Here is a 22428-nt window from a genome sequence, read left to right on the forward strand (position 1 = left end):
ATCCCACTACATCACATCCGTCGCAACTGCACATCCTCATCATACCCCGCCACCCCTCTATTCGCACCCCTCCCCTTGCCCTTCGCATCCAAGATTGAATCATCATCCGAGATCGTCTCCTCATCCTCATCCTCATCATCCAATGTGATCACACTACTCGACGGCGTCTGCAGCGGTTGATACACTCCCCCATCACCCGCGTTATTCGGATTCCGCGGCCGCGACGACTCGGTCTTTGGTAACAGCGGATTCGCGCTCATCGGAGCCGCGTTCCTCCCCGATGTCGAGTATACGGAGATGAGGGCGTTGACCCACAGGTATGTCAGCGACGCAATGGTGATTTGGAGGAGGATGTAAGTCGAATGGTCCACCCCGATACCGTTGATCAACGCGAGCTGTTCTTCGGTGACCGTCATGAACATTGTGCCGGAGACGGTGAGGAGGAAAGGGGGGATGTGTTGGAACGATCGGACGTTGGCACTGTCCGCGGGTGCGTCTCTCAAGATGAAAGAGATCTCGATCACCCGTGTCAACCCAGCAAGCATCAACGTCCCCCCAAACGCCGCATGCAATTTCGCGGAGAATTCAAGACTTTGTGCGTGCGTGAAAAACGAGTACCCCGTGAAAATCAGTATGATCCCCGGAAAAATCGACCGGCGGCCGTTTCGAGATAGAAACAGACTCAGCGCCCCGGAAGCCCACCACACGATCCCCATACTCGTATGCTGCATATCCTTATGGCTCCACGGTGTGCCCCACCCGTGTTCCGTGAACGTGTTGACAATCCCCCAGACCATCAACACGAACGAGTCGATGAACTCCTGGGATTTGTTCTGGCGGGCGAGCCAGGCGGATCCGACGCGGAGCATGAGGACTAGCAGGGAGCCGTAGGCGATGAAGGCGGAGCCCATGATGAGGTGCGCGAGACATTGGCCGAGGTGCTCGCCGGTGCAGAAGCCGAGGGAGGCGACGACGCCGAGTAATATCTGTGTCCAGGCTAGGATTGGCCAGGATTTGCCGAGGATGCCGTGTGTGATGACAATGAGGCGGCGGAACCGAGTGCCTTCGTGGATGTGGAGTTTTAGGTAGAGGCCGAGTGAGACTTGCGCTGCTAAGCAGACTGCAAGTAATGATGCGAAGGAGCCGTGCGCGGTGTGTGGGAATTGCCGCCCTTTATGGGAGTGGCCTAATATGTACCTTTGAAACGCAGTAAGCGAAGAGGACCGAAGAGAAGCGAACGAGTTAGTGCCATCAACCAGCGAACGAAGTGTCGGAGATCATCCGTCGACGATCGACCATCAACCATTGAACCATCAACCCATCAACCCTGCGATGCATGAAACGACATGCTCGCTCTCCGCTCGTAACGAGGAGGTTGGGATGCGTATGCTAAGCTCGCTTCGTTCGCAAAGATCTGACGCGACGCTCGCCGGCGCTCGCTGAGTACCGCGGTTAGGAGTATTGCGCCTTTGGCGCATCAGGAACTCGCTCCGCTCGTGCTCGCTGTCGCTCGCGTCCCCATGCTCTCCCCATACATACCCGCCGATAGTCAAAACCGTCGCGCCAACCTGCACAGGCACATGCCACCTCGACCTAACAATCCCCAGCACCATGCCCAGTGGAAATAAACCCCCCCAAGCAATCACTTGAACCATCATATGGAGGTAGAGAATATTGTCGATGGGCGTGTTTGCTTGTTGGGCAGGGTCGAGGGTTGAAGGGTCCGGGTGCGAGTGGGCGAAGGCTGGGGGGAGAAGGAGGAGGAGGACGGTGGTGGTGAGGAGGAGGAGGGGTATGGACCGGAGAGTTGGTGGTGGGTTGGCCTTCATTGTTTGGGTGTTTTTGAGTGGACCTGGGAGTTCGTGGGTATGTTGTGACGAGAGATCAAGCCGCCAGAAGTGTATGAAGACCGGCAGCAGGTTGCAGATGAGCAAGGAGGGAGTGAGTGAGCAGTTGGCGCTTGCCGAGGTCGCTTGCACGGAGCGAGTTCGTTCGTTCGTTCTTTGCAAGGGCTCGATGCCCATCCTGCGCCGCCTGTCTTCCCGATGCCTTTATTCCCGTAAACATGTCACTGCGAAAGGATCTCAAATGCCTAGCTGTCCACGTGACTTCAGCGGTATTTCAAGTGGTCGTTCTTCTCTGCGCGCTGACTCACACACTCACAATGGCCGATCCGATCCATTCACGCGCGAAAGTCCAAAGGCCAAACGCGTTTTACTCTCTCTCTGTCTCTCTTGGCACCCCAACAGTCAACACCGCCGGAAACGGTAGTAGCCCTTGGTCTCCTTTGCCAAGTCCCGGTGTGCGGTCGGTGTATCCGACACAAGGAAGTCAAGGTGGTACGAGGAAGCCATTTTTGGGAACCTTTGAAGTTGGCAACGATTGAAATTTGCGTTGGATGGGATCCATACAAGTTATACAACATGGCATGTGTATGGGCGGAGACTCCTTCGCGCCCGCTGATGAGAGGCCAAGACCAACGAGCGAGCGACCTACAGTATCTACAGTACGGTCTGGAAGTAAGCGCGGCGGTGTGTGTATGTACTGTACGTATGGGAAGGACTTGCAACTTGGCGCTTGGCTTATAAGGGGAGAGGGACTTGCGACAGGACGACAACATACGACTACCCACACGGCCAACCCATCGTCTGCACGCATCACCAGAATGCTCGTCTCGACCGTCACCACCGCGGCTGCCGCCCTCCTTTTCAGCGGAGCCGTCCTCGCCGCTCCTGCCGACCCCGCTCCCAAGCAGCACTCATGCCGCTGTCTGGCCTCCGACTCCAGCTGCTGGCCCAAAGCCGCCGACTTTGCTCGCCTGAATGCCACCGTCTCTGGTCGCTTGATCAGCATTGCCCCCGCCGCTGCGGTGTGCTACCCGTCGTCCGCCAACTTCAACGCCGCTCAATGCGCTTCCCTTCGTGCCAATTCCACCAACCCCTACTTCAGAGGTGATATCCCGGGCGCCACGATGCATCTTAACCACGCTGGTGATGCGAACGAAGTCAACGTATGTCCCTTAGACAACACACTCACAGGCACTTGCGGGCAAGGCCGCGTCCCCGTGGTCGGTATCGAAGCCAAGACCAAAAACGACATCAAAGCCGCCGTCAACTTTGCCCGGAAGAACAACCTGAGGCTGGTCGTCAAGAACACCGGCCACGACTACTTTGGACGCAGCAGCGGCGCTGGCTCGTTCCTCCTCTGGACGCACCACATGCGCGGGATGGATTTCCATGAGAGTTTCGTGCCCCGCAAGTGCAGGAAAAATGTCGGAAGTGCTGTCACCATTCAGGCCGGCGAACAATGGGCGAACGTCTACCCGGCGGCCGAAGCGAGGGGGCTTGCGGTGATCGGAGGTGAGGCACGGACAGTGGGTTCAGTCGGTGGATACCTGCAAGGAGGCGGTCACAGTCCCATCTCCCGCACATTCGGGCTCGCCGCCGACAACGCGATCGAGTTCTCCGTCATCACCGCCAACGGCAATGAGGTGATCGCCAACGAGTGCCAAAACACCGACCTCTTCTGGGCCCTCCGAGGCGGCGGCGGCGGCACATTCGGCGTTGTCGCCTCCGCGACCGTCAAGACTCACCCATCTCCAAAAACCGGCGCGGCCATTGGGAGCATCAGCAGCGCCGGCGCCGCCGACCCCCGCGCAGCCGGCAAAGCCCTCCTTCAACGCCTCATCGACATCCAACCCGCGCTCGACAAAGCAGGCGTCTCGGGATACTACTCCCTCACCCCCGTCTCCGTCCTGTACATCCTCTACCACCCCAACGGCACCAACGCCACCATCGCCGAAGCACTCAAACCCCTCACCGAGTTCGTCGCCTCCTCCAACGGAACCTACGCCCAAGGCGGCGCCACCGTGTCCTTCCCAACCTACTACTCCGCCTACAACTTCCTCTCCTGCCGCACCTGGCCCCAAACCTGCACAGACACGGTCGGAACCTCCCTCGCCCTCGGATCCCGCCTCATCCCCACCACAACATTCACAGACCCCGTCGCCAGCAAACAACTCGGGGGCGCCCTCTCCGACATCCTCACCCAAATGGGCTCCACACCCTTCATGCTCGCCCAACTCGTCGCGGGCGGCAAAGTCGCCCAGCAGGACCCAGACGCACTGGGACTCAACCCGGCCTGGCGCAAAGCCCTCTGGCACGTCGTCATCACAAAAGGATGGACGGACGCCGCACCCGCCGCCGAGATCGCGACCGCCAAAGCTGAAGTCACCCGTCTCACCCAGCTCATGCGCGACGTCACTCCCGGGTCCGGCGCGTACTTTAACGAGGCGGATGCGAACGAGCCGAACTACCGGGACGCGTTCTTTGGGAACCATTATGCGAAGCTGTTGAGCATCAAGAATCAGTATGACCCGACCGGGTTATTTGTGTGCAAGAAGTGTGTGGGGAGTGAGGGGTGGACTGACGACGGGAACTGCCGTGCGTAGAGGGGTTGGGACTGTATACCATCACTTGTGTGCTTAGGATAGATAGATAGATGAGTTGTTTCGCATATTTAAGTCCTGATAATGCCGAAAACAAACGTTGCTTCAACGTCCCCATCGCACGGAGGGTAATCAAACGAGCCCGCGAGCTAGCGTCGATCATTGTTGCGCATAACCCCGTTTGGAGTACTGTACTGTACCTCAACCAACCCTCCCAGTTCGCCCATTGCACATGGAAACCTCACCACCCCGGCTGTCTCGCGGCCGCATGCGATCGCTGAGACGGGTCGGGGAAACCTGCGACGGAGCAAACCACCGGGATATTGGAGCCTAGACGTAGACGTAAATCTACGTGAGGGACCATGGCGTGGGGGGTTGGCTAACAATGCGCGGGATATACCGAACGTGGCATGGTGCGAGAGGGGTACCGGCGGTTATATCGGGAACAAACATGTAAAGGATCCCCGATTGTACGAAAAACAAAAACAAAAAAAAAATGGATCGTATTGAGCGTACGATTGTGCGGGAAGAAACAAAAAAAAATCCCGTCAATAGCGTCTGATGAATGGACGATTGTGTGGAAAGAGAACAAGGCGAAGGGTTCACAATCGGACTGCCGGAGGGTGCCCCGCGTACCACCGGTTGTGCGGCCTCATGAACACACAGACGGATGGGGGATTGTGCGAAAACAAAAACGGATGGTGTCATTGTGCGTTGAGGGACAACCCATTGCGGGCGTTGCCAGGTGCATTGTGAAGGATTGTGAAGGCACAGCAATGAAGGATTGTGCGGGCCACCAAGTCCGGAAGTTCGACAGCGCGTTTCTCCCGGAGTGTGATGCTCGAAACGACGGATGTTGAGCAGCATTGGACCCCGTGAGATTCCTTTTATCAGATCGGTGTCTCAGAGAGTGTCGCCAAAATGCAAACGTGAGGTCTTATTCAAGCACCGACGGAGCCTAATATGCAGGCAAAGGGCGTGGGAAGTCAACAATTTCTCAGTGACTTTTTGGATTACGGGATCTTTACATACAAACATACACACCAAAGATTCGAGGTGTCCCTGGCAGAAGGTACTGTTAACAACGAACGAAATATATGGGAAGAGAAGCTACTACGCCAAAGTCCACAGCTTAGAAAGAGCCAACACGGCCTCCACCTTCCCCGAAATCGCATTCGAATCTGATCCAAACATCGGCGCGCTTGCCTGAGCAACAGCCTCCTTGGCCGTGTCCGCCAACATCGAAAGCATCCGCGTGCGGACAGCCACTTCCTTGTCCGTCACTGGTCTCCACTCCTGAGTTCCGGTGTACACGGGCGCGTCGTGCGACACGAAGCCGGCCTTGTTGGCGAACTTAACGACGTTGTTGACGAGCGCTTCTTGCTCCCGGATGGCGGCAATCTCGGGTTTCGTGTAGTTCATGTGCTTCAGCCAGGTCTCGGAGATCCGCTCAACGGGTTTCAACCGGGTCTTATCCGCAGCGCCGGGGACCGAGCTTGTGGCATTGACATCGGCTGGGGCAGCGGTTCCCGTGAACAAAAGACCCGTAGGAGCGACGCTGTTGCTGTAGCGATAGCACATGAGGTCCCCCGCGGTCGTCGAGAGGAAGGATCGCACGGGGGTGTTGGGATAGAGTGAGTTGTATTGCATGATGTCGTTGATGGTGACGGGGCGGTTGAAGTCGTTGTAGGTGTTGGCGAGGGTGGGGTTGTTGCGTTGCCAGAGGGTCCACAGGCGGTCGACTGGGTGCGGATATGATAATGTCAGTGAGAGTCGATTGAGTGCATGCAGTGTACCGTACGTACCATTCGCGTGATGCAGATAGAAGAGGGGATCATTAGGAGAGATCGCCACAACGAACATATCCCCGCCCATGGACGTATGAAGAAGATTATGCGGCTGGCTCTCGAAATTGTTGCGGAACGAAGCATACGAACTCCTCGAGTTCTGCAACAGGGTCTGCACAGCGACGCTGTTGTAGAGGCTTGGGCCCGAGGTCGGCCTGTTGTTCACATTAAACCAGCGATGGATGCAGTTCGAGGTCCCCGGGTTGGTGAAGACGGTGCGGGTGCCGACGAATTGTCCGTTGTAGATGCAGTTCTGTTGGTTGGGGTTGCCGTTACTGCCGAACCAGCGATTGGTGAGCAGGACGGAGTTTTGGGGGGCTTGGGAGTCGAGTGTCCTAGAGTCCGGAGACGGTAGACAATCAGCATCAGCGACGCAATGCGTACGGTAGAACCGGATGGGTATGTGAGGTACGCACCAATCCCAGAACGGCAAACCCCCATTCCATCCACACTTCGTACTCATCCAACTCTCAAACAACGCCAGCATGCCTCGATGCCAAGGCAAAAAAGAAGCGCCGTTGTGGGTCTGCGGCGCAAACTGCCTATGGATGTAGACCAAATCATCGTATAGCGTGCGCGACCCCGTCGACGGGATCATAGACGGTGCTTGTTGGGGGTTGCGCAGGCACTTGACGGCGTTCATGAACAGTTGCTTGTCGCCATCGGAGAGCTCGCGGAACTCGCGGCGGGTCGTGGGGGCGGTGCAAGCCTTCTGAGCGATGACCGCCTGGGTCAGCGCTAAAAGCGCGAGTGCTAGGCTGAGGAAGGAGACCATGTTCTGCTAGATCCAGATACCGGCGAAGAAATGCTGAACTGGCGAGGGCGGGAACGGCGGACGCAATTTATACCCGCCCCATCGGTGAAAGACACCCTTGACTGCAGAGAGAGACCCGGCATCAAGAGAAATACTCGACACCTAAGGCGCAGTTCTGCGCAACCGTGAGGTCCCAACGAACGTAAAGGCGTACCGGACGACATCTGTGCGGAAATGCTGCGTCAAATTAGAAAGAAAGCCAGCGGCCGTGAACGGCGGGGCTACATACCCAGCCGACCCGTGCATAACCGTGAAGTCTCGGGATGACATATGTGCGCCATGGCACAAACGCTGCGTCAAAGAAAAAGGAAAGCCAGCAGCCATGAACGGCGGGGCTACATACCCAGCCGAGCCTTGCATAACCGTGAAGTCTCGGAACGATATCTGTAATATGTATGCCATGGCACAAACGCTGCGTCAAAGAAAACAGAAAACCAGCAGCCATGAACGGCGGGTCTACATACCCAACCGAGCCTTGCACAACCGTGAAGTCTGGACGACCATAATGGACGACGGGGACAACATCTGTGTGCCGTGTCACAAACGCTGCGTCAAAGAAGAAAGAAAACCAGCTACGTACGATGCAAATCATAAGGTTCTTCTGACGGGAACACTGTCGAATTCCCAATTCAGCTCATGATTAGTGCAACCTGTGACATTAGTCGCAGCCTCACGCTCACGGTACACATGAGCCTTGGCCGTAGATGCGTGAGAAGCGCAAAGCACTTGAACACAGATTGGAACACAATTCTGTAATTGAATGACAACTGGCAGCGCAGATCTACAACAAAAACTTGGAAGAGGGTCCCCGCGGGGCTCCAACTGCATGGCCGTACACCCGTAGGGTTGCATCAAAGCCACGGTCGATGAATTTGGTGATAATGATTTATACCGAGGAAGACCTGAGGCCTGGGCAGCTGGGCTGCGTGAAGAGCGCATTTTGTTTGTGAGACCCATGGAGCAGTCTATAACGATATTTGGGTCGTCCGGCATCCACGACCGGTTTGTCACCATGATTTCTCGCCGTGTTTTTTGGTAATCTTTTCGAACTTTGGTCGAGCAATAATGCAGCGGCAACAAAGTCGTGAGTCCTACGTACAGAACATCTACAACCCGCTAAAACCCATGTCCCTACATTGACCGACCCCGACCCCAAAACCTCAGAAGCCAAACCCTATCAAGCGTGTTCACCAGTCCGTCCAGCCGCTTCCCTCGGCCACAAAGAGTAGTTGCCCTTTGGTGACCAGTGACCATCAACGCTCCCAGTAACCCTCGATGATGCCATTCATTGCATATTTAGAATGATTCAGGGCATTGCCATCGAAAACTCAATGCATGGACTTCTGAACGAAATCGGTATGGCTGTAGCAGCCACACTTGCCCTTCGACGGAGAAATAGGTGTATGGGAGACTGGCGAGGATTCTCCCTCCGCGATGATATCCCACATCTTGCTCGGTGGGACTTCGGTAGGTGGTTTCCATCCGTTTATCCAGTCCGGTGATCGGATAGTCGACGATAGCTTCCGCTAGAGGGTGTGAGGTAGCTGAGAAGGTCCAGGGCCATCCCCGTCAAATCGTTGAGGTTCTATGGCGTGCTTCTAAGGCGGCTCAAGACACCCTGGCGATCTCGACATGGCCAACACTCGAGACAGGCCATCGTAAACATCCACCAGTTGTCGAAGACAAATTATTTCGCCGCTTGTGCGAACTTCGCGCTCCAGCGGATGCAGGTCTCCTCCCGTGATGCTTATTCATCGGTCGTATAGATCAGTACAACGCTGCTTGGACCGACGACCTTCGTCCAGAATGTGCTCGACTTCATCCTCCTTCCCTCCCTTATCTTTGAAGAACAGCAACGAGCCGGGAATGAACTCGTGGATGTTCTTCGTGCGCAGCCACACCGACACGTTGTAGAATACAACATGACTGAAGTTCTTGGCGTTGAACATATTCCAGACTATGGAGACCTGCAAGAGGCACTCTTCGTATTGATGCCATTTGGCTTCCATGAGATCGCCGATCTCGTTCTCCGTCGGAGGGTGCAAATAGCGAGCCAGCTCAGCAGTGCAGATTTGGATCTCAGTCAGCGTCACCAGCAGAGTGCAGTCGTCGACTATATCACGTACGCGATCCAAGGGCATCGTGTTTTTTACTCAGTTCGAGATCGAGACCCAATCGAAGCGCCATGTGGTTGACCGCCTTGTCGCCATAGAAGTTGCTCAGACCGACGACAAACGGTTCTTGTGTATAGTCACCGTCTTCAGAACCCCAGCACGGATCCTCGGCAACAGCGGGCGGTTCGGGGGCTGCCGACATTTTGACACGATACCTGCGATTGCCGTTAAAGTAAAGACAGCTCGATGCCCTTCCGACGCCGTCCTAGCTGTCCTGTGTTGAGTGATCTTGAAAGGCAAGCTCCTATAATAATTCCCCGGTGGTCACGTGCAGGGTCGCATTATATATCACTTTTCACGCGGTCACGCATTTTCTCTTTCTGTGACTGCACAGTACTGTACCATCCATTCCAGATCTGTTAAGATGACGGCTGGAAGAAGAAGGCCGCCATCTTTGCAAGCTGCCGCCGACTCAAAGTAGACCTCGGGTTTTCAGCAAGATGAGGCACTCCGGGCGTATCTCAGCCCTTACTACCTCGTTTACGGTGCCACATCCAATCATTCTTTTCGAATCTGTTTTTCGGGAGGCGAAGGCATTACTGCCGTCGATGCGCTGTTGATGACTGTCTGGTCACCATCACGGAGAAGATCACAAGAGCAACGCCCGTCGGCACAAGCCTATCTTTTACAGTTTGTGGAAGAGGGGAAGTGGAGCGCGCAATGATCAGAAAGCCCGTGGGGGTTTCTCCGCACGCGGTTGCGATCTCTATCGGTCGGACGGCCAACCTCGCGGTGATCTTGAGATTTGGAACAAAGTCCTTTGCTGGTTGATGGCGGTGACCGGATGGTTGAACGACCTTCTCTTCCCACATTGCTCTGTCCAAGGAGGCGGAAAAGAGGCGATAGCATACGAGGAGGATGGCGATCAGGCAAAAAGATACGGAGGACTGAACAGCGGGACCCGAAAGCGGGAGCACCCGTCATTGCTCGGGAGGACATGGATATTCAGGCAAGGATCGGGAGTATATACCGATGGATGCTGAAGGAGGTGTCCCAGAATGTTTTGGAGGCGGTTGTTTGAGCATGAGGCACATTGATGCCGTGCCGCCATCCGACCCTTACCATGTGTTGATTGCGATGCCGATTCTTGGTAAAGGGTGCTGTTTGTTGCGATTATGGGAAAGGTTTACTCGTTCCGTTCAGCAGATATGAACGGGATAGCCAATGAGGTGTAGGTTGCCAAGCACTCGTAGAGTTGCCTCCCTTATAACTCCGCTGCTGAAGCTCTCCATACTTGCGCACCAAGGACTCGGGAACGCGATGTGGTTTTGAAACTTGACAGCATTGACAGCAGTGGCCTTCCAGGAAGGTGGTAAGCGGGAGACACCACTGAGTTACAACCGTGTATTGGTATAGCGATAGTAGCCATTTCCAACGGAACTTCCGCTCGAAAGTGGAAACCTGCGATAGTAAGCCACGAACGGCGGGCCGGAGTGCTGTGCGGTCCGTAATTCCGAATCCGCCTTTGGAAATTGCGGCGGGAAGACTATCATATGAGGTCTGACTCTCTTCTGTGCTCCGCGCTCGTCAACAACCGCTTTTTTCTTTCTCCCACTTACCGACCACGGACACCGTCGGTGCCAGCACTCAGGACATCATCTTTCGCATAATATCCATATCATTGTATTGCAAAACTCATATACAGTACTGTACAGTACCTCTGGCAAACGAAAAAATGTCATCAGCGATCGCTCTTACACACCAAACTTGAACCTGAATCTCCCAAGGATCTCCATCCTGCTATGCCGCAAATTAAATTCGCACATATTGCGAACACCAGCATACACCTCCAAAATGCCCCGTGATGCTTCGAAATTTGACCTCGCAACTTACTCGTACACCGGTCCAGACTTGCACAGATGTCTGCCGCCGTTCAAAGTCTCCAAACTTTTTTCGGAGGTGGGTTCGTCTCAGCTCATCGATAACGTCCGGCAAACATATTGGTCATTTCTCGGCCCCGTTGTGGTGCGTATTCTCCAACCCGCTCTGGCGGGATGTCCATAGAATCTTTTCAAATCGACCCCGATGCTGGGCGATGGGACCGGTTCCTCTTTTTCATCAGCCGTCCGCCTCATCGATATTCCGTAAACACCAGGAGAGCGTCCGTATATCGATTATGCCTACTACGCCTATTCCAGCAGAAGGCAGCAGGAAATGCAGTCCATCCGGTATAAAAAGCGGGAGTTGCAAGCCAGTCATGTCGGTCGCCACGCAACCCCCAACATACCCTCGATACCGTTCACAATGGTCGCCCTGAACTTCCTTGCGCTCGTCGCCGTCTCCTGCTCGGCCTTCGTTGCCGCCCTTCCTACGGCCCAGCAATTCGACTATCCTTACGGCCAAGGCCGCGGCGATGTGGCGGTGGTGGGCTCAACCCTCAAGCACGTCAACCGAACGCATGACACCTTCAGCGTGCAAATTGCCGTTCGCAACAAGGCGTTCGAGAAGCAAGTCGGCATCAAGTGGACTCAAGAAGCGTGGTCCTCGAGCGAGGAGGTCCCAGCGCACTATGTCGGAGGACTGGACAGCGGCTTCGAGTTGTGGGAAGTCACGGACGTCGGCCCTTTCGACTCGACCAAATATCCCATGGAATTCTGGGACCCAGCGTTCACCGCTTACGCCTCGTTCGCCAACGGACCCAGGGTCTGGGACCTGTACCCGAACTACAACGTCCTGATCAAGGCCACCCAGGACAATCCGATGATCATACTCCCTGAGTACTCTTCTGGATTGCACTACGATATAGGGCAAAAGAAGTACGTTTTGAGCGTCGCCCTTCGCACTCTCGCGTTCGACCTTAACGCGGACACTCAGGTGAGTAGTACATATGCTTCACTTACGAATCAGGGGGATGTGGGGTGATGGTGGGCGAGGAATTTTGGCCGCCCGAGAATTGGATGCCATCCAAAATGTTCATGCTCGATTGAAGTCATATCCTAACGCTTTATCGTTTTTGTTCACACGAAACAGCTCGACAAGCTCAAGGTGCGCTGGTCGATTGACGACTGGAAGACGTACAAAGACACCCCCGCTGTCCGGTACGATGCAAATGGGCACACATTCTGGGTTGATGCTGTCGTTGGCGATGCTTCGACAAAATACCCAACGACACTTTCCTACGCGTTCCTCTACACGCACTCCAAAGGCACCTTCTGGGTGAACAACCTCGGCAAGAACTTCGATACCGTCTTCCCCTCTGAGGTTCCTCACTGGCCGGGAGAGCAATAGATCCTCGGATCGGAGATAGATAGCACTTCAACATCACCCACATCTAGATACCTTACGCATCATAGAATCATCATCTGTAGATCCAATCATTGCCTTTACAATACATCACATCCATTGTCCTCGCATCAGAATCTAGCGGTATTCGAGAATGTGCTTGGTTTTCCGCTGCGAAACTACATACGCGAGTCTAGGCAAGTGAGGGTTACGCAGCGTACTGAGTTTGTCCTGTCGAGCTGTTGGACGGCCCGTGTGTTTTTCTGGTTCGGGGCGAAGCGCTGTCAGTGTGGTGTACAGTATGTGTGCGGCCAGTACCCTAAGGCCGTCAGGAGTCGCCAGATGATATGTAGGGACCGGAGATTCAACACACAAGCATAGCCGGACGTTCCCGAACAGTTATCGCGCCCCGTCTCCTTCCCTCTTTCCGAGTCTCCGGCCGCACGAATGTCAAAAGCACCTATCCGCATTCTCCTTCTTGGTCGCTCCCTCGAAATCGGCAAAACATTGCAGCAGCACCTCGCCCCAAAATACTCGCTCTCTCAATTCACTTCGGTGCAGGATATAGAAACGAACCTCTCTCCAAACCCCACGTCCGCTTCGGCCACCAACTACAGTACGACGCCGTACTCATCGGCGGCGGGATTGACGAAACGACGCGTGCGCGATTGGTTTCCTTGGTGAACGACCTCAGACCAGGATTGAGAATCGTGTCCTTGCCGCAAGGTGCGATAAGAGATCTCGGCGTCGATGGCGCGTTGAAGAAGACGAGGGAGTAAAAAACTAAGTGTGCGATTACTATGGCGGCGCGACAATCGCCGTCGGGAACGACCAGGGGACCTTGGGGAACTTGAAAGGTATGCAGATATCCAGACCTAGGGGCGACTGAATTGCTCCAACAGAGCTCATAAGTGAGGAACTCCGCTGGAGGAATTCCGATACGGTCCCGGTGGAAGACTCGTTAACCGCAAATTGGACACTAAGTACGGAGATAAGTAAGGAGTGAGGGTGACTTTTCTGCATGACGTCCAGTAATGACCCCGCGCTTGGTGCAAGCTTACGGTCTGGAACTTGGTGGACGGGACAATCCCGAGGGTTCAGAAAAGGGGCCAAAATAATGATCTAAAATATTGATCAGGGTCTGCCCTACTCTGGGATGCTTCCTTCTTCGTCGGCAGGCCCCCAGGTCGAATATCGCATCTTGAAGGATCGCCTGTCTCTCTGGTTCTTGTTTCAGTTGCACACTTCCCTGCGTAATAAACTTCTCGACAATCGCAAGAAGGAATCCCAGCTGCCCGATCAACATTGCGACGAAGTACATCTGGTTGTGATTGCTTATACCTCTTTTTTTGCTCTTCTCTTACGGTGTTTGTCCTGGCCGCTTGCCAGCCGCGGACGGCCTTCATTGGGACTGTTCATAGGAAGCCCTCTTCGGCACCCGGAGCGGTATGATGAGAATACTGATAAAGAGGCACAAAGTGGACGGAGAAGCCTCTCATTTTTCAGGAAATATATCCAGAGTGCGTTGCCAAAAGCGAATTCTCCGATTTCGATGCTTCTTGACTGCGACCGAAGCTCCTCCATCGTGCTTGGAAGCTCCATTGAGCTATACTGCCGTGTGATCTCGCACTTGCCATACATCCTCCGCAGAGGTGCCTAGGAGGTTAAACGTGGCTTTTGCCGGGTCCTTCTGGCATTTCTCCCGATACATATCTCCCGCGGTCGCATCGCTTTCCACAAGTTTCCAGTGCTGCTCTGTTAGTAGCCCTGTTGCTGACCCTGTTGCCAACCCTGTTTCTAACCCGAAGGTGATGATGACATCCGCGCGTAAAGTTCGCGTTTTCGCCATCACTGCAGTGACCACACCCCTATCAGTGCCCAAATAGAATCGCCAACCATGATTGCCCCTCGGTGCCCATCCCCCTCGCCAGTCGGAACATCGGGCATCCGTGCAGTCGGAGAGAAAGTGTGCGGTCCACATGCGCCCCCCAACGACGTCAAAGGCAGGTAGCATCGTTCATGGCCGTTAATGGGATACTCAAACTTTTTTTTATTGTTTAGCAAGGCATATGGATCTGAATCCGGGAGGCCAGAGGGGCGTCATTCATCTCAGGCAGAGAATCAGGTCAAAAGGACGCTCGCGATGACCGCCAGCACTCCCACGGTGATGAGCGGTGGCGATCGCACGACTGTCGACGCGCTGCTCTTCGTCGCGCTGCCGTCCACGTATACCGTCTTTTCAACGTACGAGAAGGCAAAAACAAAGCAGCGAATCAGCAAAAATTCCGGAAATGCAACCTTAGGTTCTCTAGATCCTTACCCATTCGGAGAAATGCGTGGTTTGGCAGGAGACGGTCTTCGCGGTGGTGTTGACCGATGTGGTCTGCGGGACCCACACGTTGTCGGGGACCTTGAGGTACGCCCATCGAAGATCTTTGGTCGCCACCTTGGCCGCCGCCAGGGCTGCCGTGAGAAACCAGGGAGTTTAGCAAAGGGCTTTAAATGCTACTACGGAGAAGGTGGAGCGGCGATAAGACCACTCACCAAGATCATCATACACGTGATCCAAGGTAGCGTCCACGGCCTGACTCGTGTTCGCGTCGATCGTGTAAAAGACGTTGAGGGAGGTGGCAGACGCAGGTAGGGAGCGCCCAGCTGGCGGTGCACTCTTCCGCTCCACATCAACCTGCACGAGAGCGCCTTTGGTGTCTAGGCGCATCTTGAGTTCCGACGTGAGCTGGACGGGGACACTACTAGCTTCTTGCCCCGGCCGGAATGCTAACGGAAGTTTCGCGAGAGTATCAGCATCATTCAGCTCTTTGGCGCAAGTCAACCCCTAGCCCCAGCCGAAATATTCCCCCCATCTTCCTGGTCCCCTGGGTGTGCTTACCTTGTGTTTTTTTCTCCAGGACGACCGGAGCGGCATCAGTGGCGGCCACTGAACCGTCTTTCTTCAGAAACGCAGAGCATGTACCCGCATTGGAGATCAAGTTTGCGGCTATGGTGTCATTCCGTATTAAGGCATACCAGAAGACACCAGGGGAATCGGTGCTGAACATTGCGCTAGCGGCGCCGGTGATGCTGCCCTTAAGTGGAGTACATGGGCAGGATTCGAGTTCTTTAGGCTTCACTTCGCTCGCGTCGTTTACCCGCGTGCTTGTGATAGTATTTCCCGTAACTGTGATGTTAACGTGTGCTATGCAGTAGCCGATGCATGCATCGAAGCATGAGCCTCCAAAGCGAGTGTAGATGCCTCCACTGAACTTTGCGCTGCTCGTTGCGCTGGGGGAGGAGGCTTGGTCCGCTGGTGTAGAGATAACGCTGCCGTCAGAGCCGCCAGAGACAACAGAGCCACCGGGTGCCTCGCTCGCGGGGGGCGGCGACGATACGTATGAGCCATACGTCTTGTTCCCGGCTTGCAACGATGTCCATACATCGCTGAACTTTCCGCAAATGCTCCCGGTTGACGTCTTGATAGGCGGCCTGAAAGGCTGCCCCACCGTCGCGGTCGAATTGCGGCAGGTAGAAGTTGCGGGACAAAGGCCATTGCCAAAGAGGAAAAAGATGCCATCCAGCTGTCCGCTACCGCAACTGATCAAACTATCCGGTTCACGGTAGACCGCATTTCCGGAACCCCATCGTTCACCCACCGAAGGGTTGCTGCTGAGGAGTTGATCCGTAGTCATGGAGGTGTAGCATATGGTAGTAGAATACACAGGCACGGGTTTGCCCGTGATGTCGACCGTTTGGGAACAATTTCTTAAAGGAGCCACCATCTCACAAAGAGAAGGAGGGTAGTCGTCCTGTAAGGGATAGACTTTAAACCCGAGGAGATTCCCAGTACAGGTTGGATTGGCGTATAATTGAGTGACAACTCTCGGTGGCAGAGCTGTGACTGCCACGGATAGAGAGGCAGCCAGTACCAGAAGCCTGCTGATAAAAGTGAGGTCTCTCATTGCTGCGTGTATCGTCCCTCGTGCTGTCGTTGCGCGCCGACGGATAGAGTACGTAGGGGCGTTGTGTCGATGTCCTCATATAAATCCAGAAGCAGCAGGCCTGAACCTCGGAGGTTTTAGTCTCTCGAAGTCCGTTGCTTCTGCATGAGATGGTCGTCGGGGGGCCCGACATGGGCCGAACAAACAAAACCCCAAGCAAGGGAGGGAAGGGAAACACTCGAGAAAATACGCGGCATTGACGGGCCATTGACGGGACGTCGGAGTACCAAGTTTTCATCATCGGAAAGCGCGATTGACTGCTGTCGACGCCTTCCAACTTCCAGATCCAAGACCGTGGCGTTACAGGCGAAAGAACGAATGTTCGTCCTCAAAGGACTTTCAACTTCATAGTTCTCCCCCCCGGTCGAACGAGTTGAGCAACCGGCCCTACTCGTGCCAAGGTCTCGTATCATACTCGCCCGCCAGTCCAACGCACTTTTCTATGAACAACAAAAGTCAACGACCAGCTGCCGTCCATTTCCGTATTTCTTCAGGTGTGCGGGCAGTCCGGCGACTTCTGCTGGTGGCTATGCTCGGGATGATGTGTCCTTGTCTCTTCCACCGCGGGAAGTACCGGGTACAGCATGATACGAGACCTTTGGCACGGGTACCCATAACTTCGTGAACAACTGATACATGGCTAAAGCCATCGCACCATTTGCTCGTGTTTAGTCTCTGACCCGCCCGCTCAATTGCAACGCTCACGCGCGATGCCAGTCTTGCCAGTGGGAGCTCACACAAAGCGTCTTGCCATTGCCGTGTCGCCGTTCCTTTCTCGGCAATCCGACGAAGGCAATGTTGCCGTCGCATACAGCAGAGAAGCAGAGAAAGGTACAGACACCTCTGCTTATCAAGCATACGGTGTGACCTACTTCAGGAAACGAAGAGCGGAATCTTCCGAATTGGCACGCAATCTTTGGGACTTTGAAATATACACGTTGATGTACTACATATACAGTACATATACAGTACAAGTTGCGCCATCTTTGACATCGAAGTGGTTCCCAGTGCCACCAGCATGTTAATGATCCCATCCATTGACACCCCTTTGTTCAATCATTAAACTAAATAAGTTTAGATAAACAAGAAAAGCGACACGACCGGATTTCGCCTCCCAGGATTGGAGGCACCGGAGCGTGTACACTAGCGTTCGTGCCGTATGAGGTCTCGATCAGATCGAAAGGAAAAGTCATTCCACTTCACGTCGCCCCACCCAGCCATTCTCTCCATGCTTCGATTTCTTCTCTCACCGCGGCCCTGCACTGCGCATTAAGTGACATGAACAGTAGCGGGTTCAGAAAGCAATACGCAATGCACCCAAAATGTGCGGCGATATCCAACCAGAGAGCCACCGGTCTCCACGTGACGAGATTTTGCCAAATGAGCACAAAAGTGGGCAACATGCAGAGGTAGTAGCTGAGAACGATGATGGAGGCTTGTGCTGCGATGCGGAAAGCGTTGCGCTGGGCACTGGCGCGCATGCGGGCTTTGCCGTGGCCGGATTTGTTGGTGCCGATACTGGTCTTGCTGGTGATGCCGTGGGTGGAGGCGCGGATGCCGGAGACGGAGGGGCTGAAGGGAAGGGATGCCGATTGAGATTTTAGTAAGGCGGACCGATGCCCGGACGAGCTGCCAGAGGGCGATGTCAATCCAGACGGTGACGGGCTAATGGGCGAGGTTCTCGATGCCAGTACCGTGGGAAGTTGAGTAAGACGGGACGATGCATCATGGGCAAACGGCGACACGTCGCTGATTTTGAATTTAAACAAAGCTTTCCGCGCTGCCCGCTCTGGCGGTCTTGCGTCCTTCCCAACTGGCGACGCATGTTTTCGCTTTTGCTCGGTAATCTCGTGGCCGCTTTCGGTCTTCAGTTGTCCCGTTTTAGATTCCTCAGGGAAAGCGATTCGAGCTTTGCCCTTTGTACTGCCACACTGTGCGATCTTTGCCGCCTCACCGCCGCCATGCTCGCTTTCTGATAAAAACTCTGACTCCGACTCCGAGGTTACGGCGGAGGGAACCAACGCCGTAGACCTGTCATTCGACCATGGGGTGCCGCGAAGATGCACCTTTTCACTTCCACTTTGAAGCTGTGCCGTAGCGACGCTGGCTGAAGTTCCCGATTCCATTACATCCGTAGCACTCAAGCCTTTCAGTCGATGAATGTCGTGCTCCTCTGACATGAGATTTGTTTGGATCATATTGACCACATTGCGCGAGGCGCGGGTATATTCTGCGTAAATCCTCCAGTACATATAAAAGATGCCGAGGGCTGTCGCTGCGATGGCAAACACGCCAATGCTTGAAAAAACTGCCCCATGCCAATCGCCTGTTGACCCTGTGAATGAAGATCAGAGTGATTCGGGAGGAAACGATGGCTTATACCACATCAACTAGTAGCCTACATGAAGGAGTGCACCAAGTTCCCATGGGAGTGACACCCGCCCAGCTTTGGAAGGCCATCTGCAATCCGGCCATGATTCCTGATGAGAAAATCATGGTAATCCCTTGCTTCTTAGCCTCCTCCATCGTAAAAGATTTTTGCAACACAATAGCCGAGTATCTGTCCAAAGTGAACGTCAGAACAGCGCCCTGAGAATAGCAGCCCCAGAATCCACCGATGAATCCTTGAACTTGGCAAGCATAGAATCCACCAATGTAGTAGCCCAAGACGGCGGCAGGGATTTCTCGAAACCAAAGATTGTTTGTGACTGCGAGAAAGTCCGGCCATAAGATGCAGACCATAAGGATTTTCGACGCGGACCATGGGATGCGCCGTGATATCCAAAACTTGAATACCAAGAGAAAAAACGTCAAGGCGTTCCAAACGAGGGCTATTTCGTTGAGAATGTGCTGCCGCTTTGAAAGTTTGAACGGCCAGTAGCGGTGCCCTTGGTTCATTTCGGGCGGTATTGGGTCTATGTGATAGAATCCATCGCTGTCGGGCGGGGGTATATTTGAGTCGGGCGGCGGGATCTCCGAGAGCTGGCTCCCCATCTTTTTCCTGGACCACTACAGGCTCCGAGAGGATACTCTCTCAGGCTTTGTTGCGTTAGAGGGAAGACGGCTGAAGATTGTGTGTTCCGTGGAAAGAGGGTCTCCCTTACGTTTTGCGCAGTCCGCGTAAACAGCTTCCGCAGAGTCCGCAGGCGCAAACCCTTCTGTAGACTATGTAGACCCTGTATGAGTCTCAGACCAAAACCCAGGCCCTTCAAACCCGCACCCACATTCCGATCTCCGCCGTGAGCGACACATCCGCTACCGTCGCCCATGAACAGGACACCACCCTGCCTCCCGCAGCACCCACTCGTCGGTCCGTAATCCACTTCAACCCCTCTTAGTCATCCCCTCAAAGAAACATGGGCAAACCCCTCCCCACATTCCCACCCTCCCCGCCGCACTGCCCGACGCACACGCACCACACAAACCACCATCTCGCCTGCACGCTCCACGCCCTGCATCGCACCGCCACCTCGTTTAGACGGACCGCGCAGAGGGTTCCCAGGGCTGTCAGTAGCGGGGTGCCGATTGTCGGGTTTGGGCGTGATGTCATGAGTGACCGACCCCGGAGCGGGGATGCGAATGTGGATGTGACTGTGGGAGGAGATATGGATAGGGAGGTCGCTGGGAATGAAGAGAGGGATCGGAACGATGCGAGGGGGCTGATTAGAGATGTGTTTGTGATGCCGACGTTGGCGGATGTGGAGGCGTTGGGACCGTTGGAGGTTGTTTGGCCGGGGTTGATTGCGACTTGTCCGTGGATTCCTGAGGATGTGCAGAGGGCGGTTGAGGAGAGGTTGGGGACTGGGGGTGGTGGTGGTGGTGGTGGGACTGGGGAGGCGGCTGGGATTAGTGTTGTGGAACCGAGCGCTGTGGTTGTGGCGGCGAGTGCCGGTGAAGGAAGTGGGACACAGGCGCAGCCGCGGGTGGTGCAGGAAGCGGCCACCGGTAGCGCTGCTGCTGATGCCTTGGTGGCGGAGGGCGGCAGTTCTGATGTCGATGCCACACCAACCACACCTCAACGCCCGTCACTGGACGCTACACATTTCATGGAGGCTTTCGCGGCTTTCACTCGAGACAGGCGGAGGGAGCGTAGGGAGAGGCAGACTGATGCAGAGAGCGGTGGTGGCGAAGAGCAGCGACCGGACAATGCGCAAGCTACGACCAACGAGGAAAGTCCCAGACGAAGGCGGGCCGTCGGCGTCGGTGCAAATCCCGTTGTCCCCGATCCTCCAACCGAAGGCACCATACCCTCGGCGCCACCGCTTATAAGTATAACAACCACCGCCTCCCCAACCCCGGACTCAAACACAACCCCAACAGCCGTCAGCCCACCCTCCAGCCCCCCGGACCACCCCCCACCAACCCTATTCTACTCCCCCGCATCGCGCACCTACCGCCTCGATCCAACCGACGCGCCTCCCATCCTCGCTAGAGACGAGGAGCCGATGGACGACAGTTCAAGCGCCACGGATAGCAGTGAAGAGTCAGACGAAGATGAATTGGAAGATGATGACCACCACGTCAGCGTGCACATGATACCGATGGCACCCGACTCGCCGGCCTCGGCGGTACGCGAGTTTGAACGGTTGTTACGTACGGAGGTATCAGCCAACCATGACTCTGAGTCCGCGTCTTCTTCGTCATCCGACGATGATGATGACGGTCATTTCGAGAGTGAGATAGCGGGCGGGATCCCTGACCCCAATTTCTTTGCGTTCCGACGACCGGCGGCTACAACCGTGACGGTGGAGGGGAGTGGAGAAGCACCGATCGTGCCCACCGAGTCGCCGCGGTACAGCCCGACCTCGCCAAACTATCACGCAGCCCTCGATCTCGCGGGAGGAAACATGGCCATCCGTCTTCGCCGCAACAACCCCGACAATAATGACAACAGTGAAGAAGACGATGATGAGGATTATGAGAACATTGCCGCGGCGGCTTACAACCTTGCGAGGCGGAGGAGGCAGAGGGAGACGGAGAGGGAGAGGGAGAATAGGGCGAGGGAGACAAGGAGGTGGGGGTTGAGCAGGTTGCCGCGGGGGTATACGGGCAGGGAGGGGGGGGATGGGACGGGGCCGGGGCAAAGCGCGAGTAGGAGTGTACTAGCGAGTGCAGTTGCGAGTGGAAGTGGAAGTGGAAGCACCGAACAGCCCTTGACCGAAGTCAAACGAGCTATGGAAGATCTCGGTACGTCTCTCCCCGCACCCTCCCGCCTATATCTCCTCCCCACAGCTCACATCACGAATTTATTTCCCCACACAGCCGACATATTCCACACCGTCTCCCAAACCTTCCGCCTCGGCGCCCACTCCCTGTCCCGCCCCACACAGCGCCAACGCCTCGTCGGCGCCACCACGCTCGCGTACCTTGCAAGAGGGATGAACGATGCCGTGAGGGAGTGTGAGGTGCAGTGTGAGCATGTGGGAAGATATATGGGTAAGTTGTGCGATTCTAGTGTTCCGTCCCCCATTTTTCTGATGGAATGGTTTTTTAACGGATTTAATGTGTAATTTTTCCAGAACGCATCGCACCCGCCGCTACACACCGATACCATTTTCGTGACAGTCAAGATGAACAAGAACACGATGGGGATGTGTACTCGTATGATTCGTCGTCGTCGTCGTCTGAGGAGAGCTGGGAGGAAGATGGGGATCGGGTGGTTGTGGGTGATGGGGAGCCTGAGTGAGTAGGGGGTTGATTTAGTGGACGGAAGGGGTTGGGGGGAGAGTGTGTTGGTATCGAGGATGTATGGACGGCGAATGGGGGATGGATGAAATGAAGGTGGGAGGATTTGGGGCAAATGGCGATATTGGTACGATGGAATGAATACCCCGATGTGTAAGAAAGAAGGAGCTCGTGTGTCTCCGCACGCTTTGTTTTCTGAACTTGGTTTTTTTCCTTGTAAATACTAGCTAATATGAAGTGAGTT

The 22428-nt window shown here is 55.1% G+C and overlaps 7 protein-coding genes across 7 annotated transcripts; 3 read left to right on the top strand and 4 right to left on the bottom strand.

Annotated features, from left to right (window-relative positions):
- Positions 1-11: 11 nt before the first annotated feature.
- On the bottom strand, positions 12-1829 carry EV422DRAFT_549968 (uncharacterized protein; the record flags this gene model as incomplete). The annotated part of the gene is made up of 3 exons (XM_053071741.1): positions 12-131; positions 153-1197; positions 1540-1829. The coding sequence occupies 3 exons, from the start codon at positions 1827-1829 to the stop codon at positions 12-14; spliced, it is 1455 nt and encodes a 484-aa protein (XP_052927895.1).
- A 426-nt stretch (positions 1830-2255) lies between these two features.
- Positions 2256-4819, top strand: EV422DRAFT_518598 (uncharacterized protein). Its single transcript, XM_053069537.1, has one exon. The coding sequence runs from the start codon at positions 2399-2401 to the stop codon at positions 4448-4450; it is 2052 nt and encodes a 683-aa protein (XP_052927896.1). The 5' UTR covers positions 2256-2398; the 3' UTR covers positions 4451-4819.
- A 468-nt stretch (positions 4820-5287) lies between these two features.
- Positions 5288-7361, bottom strand: EV422DRAFT_518599 (uncharacterized protein). Its single transcript, XM_053069538.1, has 4 exons — positions 7338-7361; positions 6711-7285; positions 6253-6629; positions 5288-6189 (listed from the first exon to the last, which is right to left on the bottom strand). Exons 2-4 carry the CDS (start codon positions 7067-7069, stop codon positions 5561-5563), a joined length of 1365 nt encoding a protein of 454 aa, XP_052927897.1. The 5' UTR covers positions 7070-7285; positions 7338-7361; the 3' UTR covers positions 5288-5560.
- Positions 7362-11526: 4165 nt separating this feature from the next.
- EV422DRAFT_564719 (uncharacterized protein) lies at positions 11527-12510 on the top strand (the record flags this gene model as incomplete). Its single annotated transcript, XM_053072223.1, has 2 exons — positions 11527-12096; positions 12253-12510. The coding sequence occupies 2 exons, from the start codon at positions 11527-11529 to the stop codon at positions 12508-12510; spliced, it is 828 nt and encodes a 275-aa protein (XP_052927898.1).
- A 1865-nt stretch (positions 12511-14375) lies between these two features.
- EV422DRAFT_303570 (uncharacterized protein) lies at positions 14376-16689 on the bottom strand. Its single transcript, XM_053066112.1, has 4 exons — positions 15395-16689; positions 15049-15282; positions 14825-14967; positions 14376-14739 (listed from the first exon to the last, which is right to left on the bottom strand). The coding sequence occupies exons 1-4, from the start codon at positions 16458-16460 to the stop codon at positions 14626-14628; spliced, it is 1557 nt and encodes a 518-aa protein (XP_052927899.1). The 5' UTR covers positions 16461-16689; the 3' UTR covers positions 14376-14625.
- Positions 16690-17698: 1009 nt separating this feature from the next.
- On the bottom strand, positions 17699-19493 carry EV422DRAFT_564721 (uncharacterized protein; the record flags this gene model as incomplete). Its single annotated transcript, XM_053072224.1, has 2 exons — positions 17699-18834; positions 18902-19493. 2 exons carry the CDS (start codon positions 19491-19493, stop codon positions 17699-17701), a joined length of 1728 nt encoding a protein of 575 aa, XP_052927900.1.
- A 362-nt stretch (positions 19494-19855) lies between these two features.
- EV422DRAFT_564722 (uncharacterized protein) lies at positions 19856-22185 on the top strand (the record flags this gene model as incomplete). The annotated part of the gene is made up of 3 exons (XM_053072225.1): positions 19856-21686; positions 21762-21935; positions 22019-22185. 3 exons carry the CDS (start codon positions 19856-19858, stop codon positions 22183-22185), a joined length of 2172 nt encoding a protein of 723 aa, XP_052927901.1.
- Positions 22186-22428: the final 243 nt, after the last annotated feature.

Source organism: Fimicolochytrium jonesii (assembly GCF_025526975.1).
Source record: "Fimicolochytrium jonesii strain JEL569 chromosome Unknown EV422scaffold_4, whole genome shotgun sequence".
Lineage (NCBI taxonomy): Eukaryota > Fungi > Chytridiomycota > Chytridiomycetes > Spizellomycetales > Powellomycetaceae > Fimicolochytrium > Fimicolochytrium jonesii.